Source organism: Trachinotus anak, unplaced genomic scaffold (genome assembly GCF_046630095.1).
Source record: "Trachinotus anak isolate AG129_WGS33_773 ecotype Australia unplaced genomic scaffold, CSIRO_AGI_Tana_v1 ptg000014l, whole genome shotgun sequence".
Classification (NCBI taxonomy): Eukaryota; Metazoa; Chordata; class Actinopteri; order Carangiformes; family Carangidae; genus Trachinotus; species Trachinotus anak.
In genome coordinates this window covers 5,091,030-5,106,259 of record NW_027273865.1, presented here as the reverse complement: position 1 = coordinate 5,106,259, position 15,230 = coordinate 5,091,030, and the positions used below count along the sequence as shown (strand labels likewise).

Below are 15,230 nucleotides of genomic sequence, written 5' to 3'. Positions count from 1 at the left end.
GGCCAAACCTCATAATCTGAGGAAATCAGTTTCGTTTTTTTTTTGGTTTTTTTTTGTCTTTTTTGTCTGTTTTTTTGTTTTGTTTTCTTTTCAGATCTTCTTTATTGGAGGATTATTTTTCATTTCAATAGGGTAGAAAAGATTCATTAAAATGTCTTCAGAACAGTAGTACATTTGTCAAACATACATAACTTTTTCTTAAAAAAAACGAACAAAAAAAAAAGTACATGGAAATTTGAGAACTTCATAAACGCTCCTGGAGACTTTTCCAGGACCCAGGACCAGGATGCACAACAGGACTCAGCTGAACACACCCTCCCGCTTCCACTGTGGGAGGAGGATGCGGTGACAAGGAGGGGTTCAAGTTCAATTAGGACGGCCCCCAAAAAGTTCCCACACAGTAAAGAAAGGAAAGTACTCACAGAGGCAAAGAGGGAATCTCCGGGCAGCAGCTTCACCGATGTTTATCCAGGACTAAAATCCGACATGCATTCTGTAGGCAAGTCATGGCTGCTGCTTACAGGCTTCATAATGTTTTATATCATCTACCTGCTGTTCGGAGCTCTGGTTTTCTCCAGCATCGAGCGGCCAGTGGAGGACAAGCTGCGACATGACATGGAAGCCCTGAAGCAGGAGTTCCTGAGCCAGAGCTGCGTCAACGCCGCGTCCCTCGAACACTTTCTGGTCAAGGTTTTGACGGCCAACAAGTACGGCGTCTCCGTCCTCAGAAACTCCTCCGTCACCTCTAACTGGGACCTGGCATCCTCCATGTTCTTCGCCAACACTCTGGTCACCACTGTCGGTAAGTTGAAGCCGCAGCACAAAGAGAGTGTTCAGGGAGAAAAGTCACCTGGTGGCATTTTTACGCATGAAGCAAAAACACCTAAACGTACCTACATAAGACCTAAAACACAAAACTGAACAAACCAGTCCCCCCTGAATTGGACTTTAATGTTTTTGTCTTTGGCTGGAGATAAAAACACCACAAGAGTCAAATGTTGGTGATCATTTTTTGGTGTTGTTTTGCCACGTGTCATGGATGTAACAGACAAGTTGCAGCTGTGCAGCTTTCAACCTAAAGTCAGGCAGAGACACCCCGATACAGACCGGGGGAAAGTACTTTTCTTCAGTGCATAGTGATTCGGGGGAAGATCGTTTCCGGTTCATTTTCTTGAAAAATCCCCAGGTCTCTATAAATATGGAAGGATGAGAAGTTTAATCTTTTTGTCAGAGTAAAGATCTAGGAGGTTCAGGGGCTCTTATTGTGAAATTATGAGACATGATTGTTGATGAGAGTAGAAAAAGATTATACATTTATGAGTTAGCTGTCAATGTCCAGAATATCATGGGTTATCAAGGTTATCTGTTATGCAAATCAGTCTGAGCACCCACTGCACAGACTGTAGATACCAGACCTGGATGTCAGAGGAAGTAAAAGGTGAGAGCAGAGTTCAGGACGTCCACAGGGAGCTCAGCAGTGATGTTGGAGTGTCCCTGCACTATTCACTCACCTGCACATCCACCCACATCACCTTAGCAACTGGAGGAAGGTGCTGTTTTTTGTTTGTCATTTGGTTGCTTAGATGATTTCATTTGTTCCATCTTTCATTAAGTTAAATGCTGCATCGTCACAGAGCCCTTTGTAGTCCATTGGTTGGTCAGTTCTTTTTGGTTGAGCATGTCTTAAGTTTACTCATCATCAGTAGCGCTGCTCAGCTCGTAAAAACACTTGTACAGGGTCTTCTTCTAATGGAGCTTTCTAAAGTCTGAAACAACACTGTCGGATTGGGCTTCAAATTTCTAACAGAAATCATCTGTCACAAACAGGGGAGTGGAGTTTGGAAGATGTTTGTGTTTATCAGTCAGGGAGAATCTAATAAAAGACAGTATCAAGTGGCATGATGGGAAATGAAGGATCCAGACCTAACATCAGGATATGTCAACTTCTTCTTCTTCTTGATTCTTTTAAATATCACATCTCACACACATCAGCTTTATGAAAGTGCCCTACTAAATGGCTGGCTGACGTGCACAGTCCCACAGGCCAGGCTTTTAAAAACCGAACATGTGACCCGTTGACACTGATATTAGCTGAAGTTTCAACCAGAGAGGTTCGATATCTCGACAAGGCCTGACCGGAGATGATCACCGTGTCTGCAGCAGTTGCACCAAAGGTCTGAGGGTCAGTGACATGGTCATAAGATGAAGAGTTTTTCTTTTTTTTTTTTTTTTTCCAACAAAGAATTGTGTGTTTTTCTGACTGGTTTGTGGTAAGTGTTATGACTTAATTGACCAACAGGACCTCTCCCACCTAAGTTTATGTATCCAAATATTATCCATACCTACTTGGCAACATAACCCTTGTATTTTTTTTAAACATTGTGACAAAGTTGCTGTGTATATACACTGTCCTAGATCAACACCCTGCTTCACATTTGATTACACACATTAATTTGTAGGAGCCTCCCAGTGCAACAACAGTATAGCCACAGAGCAGTCAGTGGTTCAGTGGTGCTAACTCATATTCTCCTTATAAAATCACCCAGCTGCTCGACTTATCAGTTGATATTATGATTTTTTTTTTTTTTTTTTAATTGGCTACATTTATCGTCTTCAAATGCAGCAGTGTCACAGTGAGACGGTTCCCTGTGTCCTTAATGTGCTGTATTTCCTGTTGAAACAGGATGTTGAGGCAAAACACACAGTGATGCAGGCAGTGTCAACCGGTGCAGCATGTTTGAAACATAAACTGTAACGGCTTGTCAGGAAAGAAGAGAGACTTTCAGCCACAGAATCAACCTGAGTTCCAAAGAGAAAAAATATATAGCACTGCTACCTTGTCTAGAAAAAGTAAGCCAGACAGGAAGTAACTAAAGTTCTAACCAACAACAATAACATTTGAGTTTTCTGTTTTCTTTAGTTGTGTTGTGTTTGAAATCTGCACTTTATTCAGTCAGATGATGTAGTTTGGTGTTTTGTTAAAGGCGTTATAGAAAAACAAATAATTTGAATGAGTAAAACAGCTGATTGTTTTGGATGGTAATTTGTCTGACTGAATGGAAAGAAAAATTAAGTGTAAGAATGATGACTTATCTGAAATTTTAATTATACAGAAATCGTGGCTACACTTCAACCCGAAAAAAATAATAATAATTATAATTTCAAAGAATAGAGCAAATTAGTTTCTTTAGACACAATAATCATATCTATTAAACAAGTCCAGGCACATATTTTAATTTTTTGCCCTCATCTTTTATTTACTTGTAACTTCCCCCATAACATAAATGTAATGTGCACTGGAGCTTGCAGTTGTCTGAAATGCTGTGTTATTTTAACGATCAGCAGAAAGACATGACTTGCAATTTCCTAATGAAGTTTGTGACTTGTCTTGGACTCAACCCAAGAGTTTTAAGACGGTTTTGACGTGCACTGCCAGTGTCACAGCTAACAGGATTCGGCACCCAACTATTGCAGCATCATCACAGTAACAACACCATGAAGCTGCTGTGCTGCTTGGAATAAAAGCAAACTGCTCTGAAAACAGTCACATTCACAGGCAGGCTTCAGCCAACCAGACACTCACATGGCTGCTGAGAAAATGCAAATTCATGCATGAAGCAGAACAGAAGTGACCTTTGTGTTCAGGAGATGTTTGTTTGCTCTATGTGATGCATGAATTTCTTTCACAATACTGCACGTGTTTTCCTCCAGGACACTTCCTTAAATGTCTTAATATATTTAGCTGATGTATCAGGTCAAAGAGCGTTTGACCTGATACAGTGGTGTTTTTGACCCAAAGGTTCTCAGTCCAGGCCGACGAGAGATCACGTGGGTTGTACATAAACCAGCAGTTTGTTGTCATAACCTTTTTATCTGGAGGTGAAACCAGATGTGAACACATCCAAAATGTCAGTTATAATCTCTAATTGCATAGAATAACTGTGTGTGCGGAACCACAGTGGCTACAGCACTTTAATGTGACCATAAAGTTGTTATGCAAAGTCAGATTATGGAAGTTTACACTGGACATATTGAGAAGTAATTTTGATATTTCATTTGTTTAGTAAAACAGTTAGTTTACAACCTGATGGCTCCTGACCTTCAGACCTCTTTACATTACCTCGTTTGTCAGTGTGACTGCTGAACACTTACCAGACCGATGATACGGCTACACTTGACTTTCTGAATGAATCTGTATCTGAAATGTGTAGTACAGTATGAAATGGTTCCTTGTCTCGTCATTGCATGCTGAAACTAAACGGCTGCTGACGTGCTACAGTAGCTTGGCTGAATTTGATGAAGAAAACTGATAGGTAATTGATGTTGTCTGTGTTTAAAAGTACAAGCTCACTTTGGATTAGTTAGCTGCAGAGTCACTGCATGTAGAAGGCCTCTTGTTGTATTCAGCTTCCCTGAGTAACTTTCTAACATGGAAGGATTACAGAACCCAGGCAGAATACAGGCCCAAATATCTGTTTGAAGTGACTTTCCTGTTGGAAAGTCAATCCAGTGACTGCAAAGAGACACAAAACAACCACAAAGAAAGACACGTGTCATCCTGGGTGCCAGGAGCCCCATTGTCTCATAATCCATTTGCTCCGTTTACTAATGGAGGAAAACATTTTAAATATTTTCACTGTGCCTTTCAGTCACCCTGTGGTATTTTTTTTGCACAGGTTCATCACTAGATTGACATTAGTTTAAAGATTGTGTGTGTAATTGAGTCACTGTGGCAGTTTTATGTGTTTGAGTGTATTGTGCTACGTGGTAATGGTTCTGTACCGTGGCTGTGTTGTTTCATTTTATTTTTATGATGTGTTGTTACTGTAAATCCCTTTTCCTTAATGTGACTGAGGGGACTGAGCTGAGATCTAGCCCAGTGAAAAGGCTCATTTCAGGTACATCAGTTGCAGTAGTTTCACTGCTGTCTGGTATGTGATGGCTCCCTGTAGGCAGGTTTGACAGACAATCTGTGAATAGGCTGCACTATAAGCCTGGCTTTTATTTTCTTCCTCCCAGCATCAGCTTCCTGTTATTGGCCACAGTGGCTGTTTTTGAACTGAGAAATTGGCTCCAGCCCAACTTCAGGAGCCAATTAGCTGCTGCTGTTATCACTTGTCTGATAGGTACAGTAGCTTTACCTGGAGCGCTGTTGATTCTGTCATACTTGTCTATTACAAATAGCTCCTTATTAAAGGAGCTATATGTAAGTTTTGCTATTGCTACTTAGCTAATGTTAGCATTAACAGTCTTGGCAAGAGCTTCAGCCACCATTGTGTTCACAAGACAAGAGGCTATAACACCCCCTCTGAGCATCGCTGCTTCCTTTAGTTTAGACTGGACGCTACAGTGACTCGGTATCGGAAAACGACCAGGCTGAGCCTAGCTCGTTGGCATGCTAACTTTTGTAGAAGAAAAGAAGTGATATAAAATAGAAGCAAAATTAGAGGGTTGTTTTCCACCGCTGTAGACAGCTCTTGTCGAGTGAAGGAATGAAGCTTGATGCTGAACTTGCAATGTTTCTTCGAGACTGGTCTAGAAGATGCAGCAATAGCAAAACTTCCAAATAGCTCTTTTAAATACAACAAAAAGAAGTTGTTTAGCAAGATTTTCAGCTCTATTCTTTTTAGTTTAAAATGGAAATAGCAGGTTGAATAAAATATCTTGTAAAAATATTTTCGGTTGCCTAAAGCAGTTCAGACTTTTATAATTATAATAATAGTTATGAATATATATAGAAATGCAGGAAACTGCAGTCCCTTTCATCCTGCGTGCTGTCCTGTGTATCACAATTTTAACATTCACATAATTGGCTCTTCTATTGCATCTCCCATCTTCCTCTACTGTTTCTCTCCTCTACCTCCAACTCATCCATACTCTTCCTCTGTCTCCAGGTTATGGCCACACCACTCCTCTGTCTGACGCTGGGAAGGCCTTCTCCATCGTCTACGCCCTGATAGGAGTCCCCTTCACCATGCTGGTGCTCACCGCCTGCGTCCAGAGGCTCATGTACCCTCTGGTCCTCGCTCCAGTTGGCCTCCTGCAGCGTTCGGGCATGGAGCCTCGGCCGGCCACCACTGTCCACTTCCTGTTGCTGCTGATTATGGTGGTGCTGTGCTTCTTCGTGACCCCGGCGGCGGTGTTCAGCGCTGTGGAGATGTCCTGGTCGTTCTTGGATGGCATCTACTTCTGTTTCATCTCACTGTGCACCATTGGCCTGGGGGATTTCGTTCCTGGGACGCAGCCTGGGCAGAAGTACAGGCAGCTGTATCAGGTCTCTGTCATGGGTAAGTGCAGTTGTTATTCTGTCCATGTATCAGAAATGAATTTGTTCAGTCACACAACCTGGTGTAGCCAGATTTTACCTGCACAGTAACATCAGTCGTATTTGTCCTTTGCACACTGAATTCCACTGAAACTTGCGGAGTAGGAGATGAAATGGAGAACATCTTGTGCATGTTGAATATATTTCTAAAAAACTTTTTTTTCCCTAACACACTAGATGTGTAACTTTTAAGGCAAATTCAAGTCTAAATGTGTCTGCAGCCACAGTGCCAGGCCAACTCACTGTTTTAAGGCTTGGTCATCAGCAGTGAATGTTTGAGAAGAAGGTGTTGTCTCATCATGGTCCACGACACAGCGATGTTCATATCAGTAACTCTTTGCTGAGCTCAAGTCTAACAAATTAGCTTTAAATGCAGTTTTAGTTAATGGAGATGGATGACATACTTGAAATTTATCTTGAACATGTTTAAAATACAAGCACCAGGTTAAACATTACTCACTTTCACTGCCTTCCCGGTAATGATTCACTTAGTACACACTTATTAATATACAGAGCAAACAGATCTGGGAAAAAACTCAGAGCTACAATAGGCAGTTGCTGTTTGAGTGAAGTGACCCGTCAGTCTCGGCCTTCTCCCCTGTCGCTGGGCAGGTTTCATCCCATCATGTTTACTTTAAAGATACCACAGGGATTTTTTGACCTGCAGTAGTGCTATGGAGGACTTTGATATCAAAGTGAGTCCTTGTTTTTGTTTTTTTGCCTTGTACACATGGATGGGAACACATACAAACACAGCTAAGTTTATATGCAGTTCTGTCAGTGGTGCCGCATTAATCACCGTTCGGCAGGGTGGCGGTAACATGCCAAGAAGCACAGCAATGCACAAACAGAGACGGAGAAGAAAAAGATGATAAGTGGAAGCAAGTAAACGTGGATGTAAACTGCAGCATTTAATAAAATGCTTAAAATATACTTTGCAAATGTTTTGTGAGCAAGGGAGTGAATTCTTAAGGATATTCAGAGAGTTCATCTCTATGAATGATGCGTACTGCATCTTGAAAATAATGAAGTAATGTCCTCCAGGTAGTGAACAGTCTCTCATTGGTTAACAGGGATGGGAGGTACTTAGTCTGCGGCCCAATGTCAAGACAGCCCATATTGAAAAAGGAAGGTAATATAGCCCAATATTATTCATAACCAGAATCAACAGTGATGCTGTATATTGATTGTTGGGACTTAGATTCAATATAACATGGAAGTTCATCATTGAGTCAACTGTGTTTAGTGTGTAGATCCAGAAAGTTTCTTGTTATTGATTGTATCTATTGAAATTCTTTCAATGCCCCAGAATTTGGTGCAGTAGAGCCATGATTTGTTTCTGCATAGTGTCTGGTGACTGTCCATATTTTGATTCCAAATAGCAGCTTTGTGTTCAGCAATCAGTGATTTAAGAGGCAGTTTGGTCTGGCCTCCACAGACCATCCCTCACTGTCCTGCTCTGAGAGCACCGAGCTGAGGCACAAGAGACTCCTGTCCCCTGTCATCACTGAATGTAAACATGACTTTTGTTGATCTACACTGAAGCTCCACAGGGAAAATTTAAGTAGTTAAATTTACAGCTAAACAAACACCCGGGAGCTGACGTGATTTTAACCAGACCAAACTTAGAATAATATGTAACCTGCCACGTCAATGAAGAGAATGATATAGAGAGTTGATGGAAACAGTTCTTTTTAAATAAATAATGACACTGCGGAAAGCGCCTCCACTTCATCTCGGAGGAATCATATTTATTCTAAGATAAGATATATAAACTCATCATTATACATGTTCACTGAAGCACAGCATGTCTCTGAAACATCCAAACATCATTTAAAAATTCAACACACGCAGAGGCATCATAATGACTGCAAATGTCTAACCTGTTATTCTTATTTCACTGCAAGGATGTCACTACAAATCCTCTGCTCTTGTGGGTATGTTACAATGAGAGCTAACAGGAGTCACATGACGATGAGTCCAGTGAGGGGTCACACAGAGCTGCTACATGCCTGTGGAGCAGTAGATGAGTCTGACCTGATGGTGTGCAGAGGCGCAGAGCCCGAGGTGACAGACCATCACACCAACAGATTCATCTATCTCTGCTGCAGAAACTCCCCCTTCATTCCAGAGAAAAGAAGGGGAGGATTTCTTTTTTTTTGTTGTTGTTTTAAAAATTATTTCTTGAGAGCATAAAACAGACAGTGTTTCTGCGATGACTGCTTTGTCTCGTAGCTGGGAGGGGATGCTGACCTTTGCAGCCACACAGGCTCCCTTCATTCCCACCTCTGATGTGAGAAGTAGCACCTCGCGCTGCTTCTCCTTTCTCGGTTCCCCAGAAATGAAACCACTCTCTGACTTTATCTGTTAACACTCTTTGAAATTGAAATTGGGTCATCTGTGTCGCTCATTGTATGTTAATCCACATTGGCAGAGCATTTCATGAAACAGAAGTGAAGTTATCTAAGAAGCAACAGAAGCTTTTAAGGTTGAAAACCTTGAGAGAGTCCAAACAACATCACCCTGACTGTAATATTAGGTTGAGTGTGTGGGAGTCAAGACTTTTTTTGTTTAATAGGTTTTAGTCATGCCGGTGACGTGGCTCTGTGGATGGTCTGAAATATCTTTATTATTATCTACATTAGAAGCTATTTTATCATAATTTTGACAACAAACATCTTGTGAGTCATGTTTCACTCAGTGAGTCATTTCATCCCCACTGCAAAGCTAGATCTAGATGTGCAAAGTGATATCTGGTAAAACGTGTCCAGTGTCCACTTTCAAATACAGTATTATTTTTGCAACTGTGGAGCTGGCAGTTTACCAGATCTGCTTTTTAATTAAGGTTTTTTAAAATTAAGAATGAAGTCATAGTTGTAAAATTTAAAAGAATATTGCACCAGCATTTGTACCAAGTCTGTAGTCTTTCAGACATGCAGACTGACAGGACAAGCAGGACAATGTCATTTATTAGAGTTGAAACCATTCCCAACACCCCAGTGGGTCTTTGTCCCTGTTTAGATCAAGATATCACTGTCACATGATGGAGGGTGTTTCCATAGTCGTGCTCTTGTTGTTCAGTGTCTGTGTGTTCGTGGTGTTTTTCTCTGTAATTGAATCAGGGTTGGAATGACGTTTTTGTCTAAAAGTGGTCCCGCTCGACAGTGAATATCTGACAAAGAATGATTGTGGTCTGCTGCATTCAGGACTGGAGGACAATTAGTTAATTCTGCTTCTTTCTTTAGTTTTGCTATTTTCTTTGCTTTTTACTGTAAAAAAAACAAAAAAAAAACAAAACAGTTGTTGATGTAAACCTTGATCATCTTCAGGTTTAGGATGTGTTTGTTTCCCAAAGCATCTTTTGTCTAATATACACTTTCTTCCCCCTATTGACTTCAATAAGGAGGATTTCATTTCGTGCTTGATCAGATGGTCAGAGTTGCCTGAGCGGGTGCTGGTGCAAGTCGCTGTGTGTTTTCCTCTGTGTCCTGTCCTCTTCTAATCCCTGGACTGCAGTTTGGAAGGAGGCCCAGCAGTTCACACGGAGCGGCTGTCTTGGTTCCCCGTCCTGCAGGCTGTGTTATATAATAATGATGTAGGTCGAGTCAGATTAACTCAAACCATCCCTGCAGGTTCAGAGGAGGATTAGTGACCGACTGCAGATTGTGGCTGTTGTTCTCACGGCCCGATGACGTGACGTCTCCTGAAACCAGTGTTGCTTCCCCAGCTGAAGTGCTGTGTAATGAAACTGATCACAAGTAAATATGTTGCAAATAACAACACATCTCTGCTGTAGTGGTAAATGAAAATGAAGGTCAACTTCTAAATAGGTTTTCTTTTTGTTTGTTTTTTACTCCATCATAACCAGCTGTAGGATATCCATTGTATTCTAAACAAGACAAATATTTTTGCTTTTTTCTGTCAAGGTTCCTGAGATAACTGAGAAAACTGGAGTTTTCGGATCTCACATCTCATTTTGAAATTGAACTCTTATACAATACACATTTGTACATTATCTCAAACAAAGTGTTGTCTGAAGCTGAACTTATGCAATAGGAGCGCCTCAGACATGTTGAAAGTCTCAACATTTTATTGACTGATGCAAAGTTCACGTAGGAAAAACAGTCAAACTGCAGTTACAGGGCTTTTCCATGACAAGAAGAGCAAATATTTTGAGGTGGTAGTTTGGTGTTCGGACAGTCAAACTGACGCAGAGTTTATGCTTCACAGCTGGAAAAATAAAAGCAGTATAACATTTAAGACTAAAAGTTAGCAGGTTCAGACTGTTTGGTTCAGGTACTGTAATTATGTAATGGTGATATAAGTAGTGATTATCTCTGTCTGTTGTTGTTTAAACCTAATTCCAGGTAGATTTCATGAACTTGGCCCTTGAAACCTGCAGGTATAAAAACATGTAGGACCACAGCTGCTTGGTGCTGCTACATGTAACAAGCAGGGGCTGCCCTGTGTACTCAGGATTTCCCTTGCACCACTTACCGTAAACTTCCCACAGTAACAGTTTAGTTGTGGATCTGAGGCCCCTGTAATCCTACACTGTTTTTCTTGAAGAGTTGGCCTACTTGTACAGTGAGAGTCTAATGTGCAGGACCTGAACTGTGTGGTTATGTGGGCCAGTTCAGTGCATACATGTGACGGAAAGAAAGCCGCGTGGCTTTTCTTTAAGGCAAACACGAGAATCAGAGCAGAAATAACAAATATTGAGAAGATTTTGTTTTCATCTTTGCCCCCAACTCGAGGGCTCGGTTGTCCTGGACTTACTAAAATAGTTTTCTGTCCATGGTCCAGTGTATGTCAGACTCAGATTTGTGACTCTTAAGCAGTCAGTCATGAATGGAGGAGACTGTCTAATAACAACTGACAATGAACGATTTATGTCAGAGTTTGATGTGATAATGTAATGATCTGTCTTTTCTCTGTGATTTAACCTGACCAGTGTGGTGCCGCTTTGAGCCGACTGTGCTTGCTCAATCTGAAACAGTGGTTCCATGTGGCACGTAAACAAAACCAAAACAGACTAAAACACAAACATCACATGGTTACTAGTGGCTGAATCCAAATGGAAAATAATCTCTGCCAGCACTTAAACGCTCTAAAAAAGATTCAACTGAACTTTGTCACACATTCTCTGCAAATTGCTGCTATTTGATTATCAGCTGATGGAGATTCAAGATTATACCTTTCCTGTATTTGCTGTTACATCATAAGCAACACACCAGCATGACAAGTGGGATGTAAACGTAGTCTGTTGTACCTGTAATCACACCCACTGGAGATCAGCAAACGAATGATTTTCCGCTTTACAGCCCTGCCAGCAGTGCTCTGTGACTGTAATGCTTATAATACATGAGCAAACAAAACTGTTTGACTAATGAAAAATGGAGAGACAGCTTTGTTGTTATTACACTGAATTCTTCCTCTAAGTTTGTATTGTATTCTTTAAGTGTTTGAGTTTGAGGTCAGCCATTACACCCTCCAGCCACAGTAATGGGAATGTGGTGCAGTTTTGCAGTTGCAAAAAAAAAAATAGATTAGCATATTATTCTGTTGAATAAATGACCTCCTGTGACCCTCTCTCTCACTCTCCCTCCAGTGTACCTGTTTGTGGGCCTGATGATGATGTACCTCCTGCTGCGCACCTTCCACAAAATGGCCGACCTGCACGGCCTGACCACCTTCCTGCAGCTGCCGCGCTGCGAGGAGACCGACCAGGACGAGGACAGGGAGCCCATCGTGGAGCACAACCATGACGACCAGACGCCCCCTTACCTGCCAGAAAAAGCTGCCAGTAAGCCCCTGGAGCCGGGATCACAGCCCTCGTACAACACCATCAACAAAGGCTGAGCTGTGGGAGGCAGAGGAAAGAAACAGAAGCTCTACCTCCGGCGATTGCCTTGGTGTCGTATCTGTGAAAAAACATCCAGACTGGTGGGCTGAATCTGAAATCTTGTCTTAATTTTTTCATTTTGTCTCTAGTCTCCTTGTAAAAAAAAAAAACAAAAAAACAAAAAACAAACATCCAGAGCATATTAATAATAATGAGGAATTCAGATGAGAGTTTTGAGATTCAGCCTTTGTGAGAGGACCGCCCAACAGTTTGTGAGTAGTTGTTACATCACTTTCTGCACATTTAAAAGGACTATCCTACCTTGACTACGGCAACCCTCCTGGGCCAAAAGCCACAGATGATCCTGTTCCTCCTGAACACTGGTGTAACTGTGGTGTGTTCACCACACAGGCTTGGCTCGTGTGTTTACAGCCTCAGGATCACACATGAAGGGCTCGGACCAGATCTTTTGGGATGTTTGGTTGTTTTCAGATCACTTTTGTCTTGCATGTATTCTTGTCACTTTTTTTTAATGTGCCCTCTGTTTGGGTTGCTGTTTCAAGACTAACAAATGTTGTCTTCATATAACTGTGCTGAAACTAAACGCGGTGCTAAATGCAAGCTGTGGATTTCAACATTTCATTTTCATGAAAAACCTTGCACACGTTCAACTGCATTTTGCTTTTATTTGGGTTCACTGTTCAGCTCCTCCTCTTTATATTTCAAAAATCTGGACATCATGGCCAAAACACCTCCAGACTTTTCAGCAGACGTCCTCGGGCTTGTTCGATGGAGAGGCCTTTAACGCACGGATGATCACAACAGCAGTGAACTGACAAATGTACCTGTTACAGCTCACTTCCTCAAATGAAACGTGGAGCTACGCTGAGCATTTCAAACAGTGGGGACATTAACTGGAACATGTTTCTTATTTAATGAGATTTCCTGTGTGAAAGTAACTTCTGTGTCTTGATCAGCCTTAAAGAGCACGGAAGCTACAGAGGAGAACTGTGTTTGCTTCAGGACAGAGACTGTCCTCCTTTGTGCTGCCGCCCCCTGGTGTTTACATGTATGTATTACCTGTTACACACCTACAGAACAGTAATAAATGGGCTTAAAGGGTTGGAATAGAGGGACTGACAATAAAAAATAAAATAAATGTTTCATTGTGGTGATTGAGGGCGTGATTAATTTCAATGGAAAACTCAAACGACCTGATCTGTGTGATTGTAGTGTCTGGATTTAATCCATCGTAGATAATGAACACTTGGAATGCACTTTAATGTTCACATCAGTTATTTTTCTTTTACCATCAACGTTGTAGTCAAATGAACAGGCTAATCATATCCTGATAGTGTAACATAAGTCTTCTCTGTCCATGTTGGTGTGTTTGTTGCACAGTGGGAAGAAAAAGTAAGTGAACCCCTTGAAATCATCTGAATTTATGTATAAATTTGTCTTAAAATATGATCACATCTTCATCTAAGTCACAATAATGAACACACACAATCTATTTTAAGTAATGGCAGAGAAATCATTGTGTTGTTCTTGTCCATACTGAGCACATCATTCAAACATTCACTTTGTAGGCTGGATGTATAGTATGTGAACCCCTGAGCTAATGGCAGGAGTTATCAAACCTGGAGACCAGTCAATGAAACAAGATTGGAGATGTGGGCTAGAGCTACTTTGAGTTATAAAAAAAAACAAAAACAACACTGAAACATTTTGAGTTTCTTCTTCACAAGAAACGTCTGATATGAACCATGCCTTGCAAAAAACAGATCTCAGAAGACTTACCATAAAGAATTGTTGATCTACATAAAGCTTAAGTGTTAGAGTCACATCATGGAGTTTAGATCTTCTTTAGTTCGCAGTCAGAGAAATACAGAGTCAGAGATGATTTAGTTCTGTGGCTACTGTCACTGTCCAGCTTAGATGACTCCAAAGGCAGAATAAGCAGCAATGGAACAATTAAGATCAAAGTAATAGCTAAAGGTTTAAAGCTGGTTAACATCTGTGTTTATGAGTCCATCATATGCAAATCATGGAGCATGATGTCCATGGCAGGACACTATGGTTTGGAAGCTGCTGCACTCCCAAAAAACATCACTGAAGCCCCTGAAAGAGCTATAAAGCATCTTGGAGAATGTTTTTTTTGACTGATGAAACTAAGGCTGAATTATTTGGGAGGTACATGCAGCACTGTGTAAGGTGCATACCAACATGGAAGCAACATCTCAAAGGTCAAGTACAGAGTACAATATGTCTGAACTGAAGCAGCTGAATGGTCCAAACTTCCTTCTGAACATCGTGCAGGCCTGATCAGCAGCCTTCCTCCAGAAGAACCTTTGACCTGTTATGAAATCCAAGGCTTCACTTACTTTTTCCACCTGTACTGTAAATGTTTAATAGATCTGTTTAACAAAGACACAAAGATTATATAATGTGTATTATTAGCTTAAGCACATTGTGTGTATTTACACTTTGTGACCCAGATGAAGATCAGATGGCATTTTATGACCCATTTGACTCATCTTACCAAGCTCCAAGCCAGACACATGGTTCATCCAATCACCTGCCCCCTGCCTGGCATGTCCAGGCAGGCGTCCATTAAAAAGGATTCACGTCTTTTTCTTGCAACTATGGTTTAGTAGTGTCATGTATTCTTATTGGACAATCATAAATAAAAAAACTTTTGCCTTGAGTTTTGCCCTCATATTTGTCATCCTCGTCTTTTATTGCGCTCTCTGTAAGTGAAGCTGTTTGCACTGTGTAAACCCATTCAGGAAGTTGAACTGCATGCCTTGTGGCGTTTTGAAGTTCTATCAAGCATTATACAAGACAGACATAAGTGAGTTTCATAGACTTTTTATAGCTAGAAACTGCCAAAACATATACCCAAACATATACCACAAATACCCAGCAAATAACTTAATAATTATTAATTATTTTATTCAGGGGTGTGTGACCTGAGAATGGACACCAACTCTGGGAGGGTTTCTTCTAAGAAATGAAATGAAAGAAATAAAGAAATCTCAGGCTTGTTAGCCAATCAGA

The 15,230-nt window shown here is 41.0% G+C and overlaps 1 protein-coding gene across 1 annotated transcript; it reads left to right on the top strand.

Moving 5' to 3' along the window:
* Positions 1–346: 346 nt before the first annotated feature.
* kcnk6 (potassium channel, subfamily K, member 6) lies at positions 347–14,877 on the top strand. The gene is made up of 3 exons (XM_071496097.1): positions 347–802; positions 5,895–6,287; positions 11,937–14,877. Exons 1-3 carry the CDS (start codon positions 487–489, stop codon positions 12,185–12,187), a joined length of 960 nt encoding a protein of 319 aa, XP_071352198.1. The 5' UTR covers positions 347–486; the 3' UTR covers positions 12,188–14,877.
* The last annotated feature ends 353 nt before the right edge of the window (positions 14,878–15,230 follow it).

Excerpts from the sequence above, each read along its gene's own strand:
- kcnk6 (XM_071496097.1), top strand. The coding sequence starts at position 487 with ATGCATTCTGTAGGCAAGTCATGGCTGCTGCTTACAGGCTTCATAATG. Across the intron at positions 803-5,894 it reads CACTCTGGTCACCACTGTCG|GTTATGGCCACACCACTCCT; the intron begins GTAAGTTGAAGC and ends CTCTGTCTCCAG. Across the intron at positions 6,288-11,936 it reads GTATCAGGTCTCTGTCATGG|TGTACCTGTTTGTGGGCCTG; the intron begins GTAAGTGCAGTT and ends CTCTCCCTCCAG.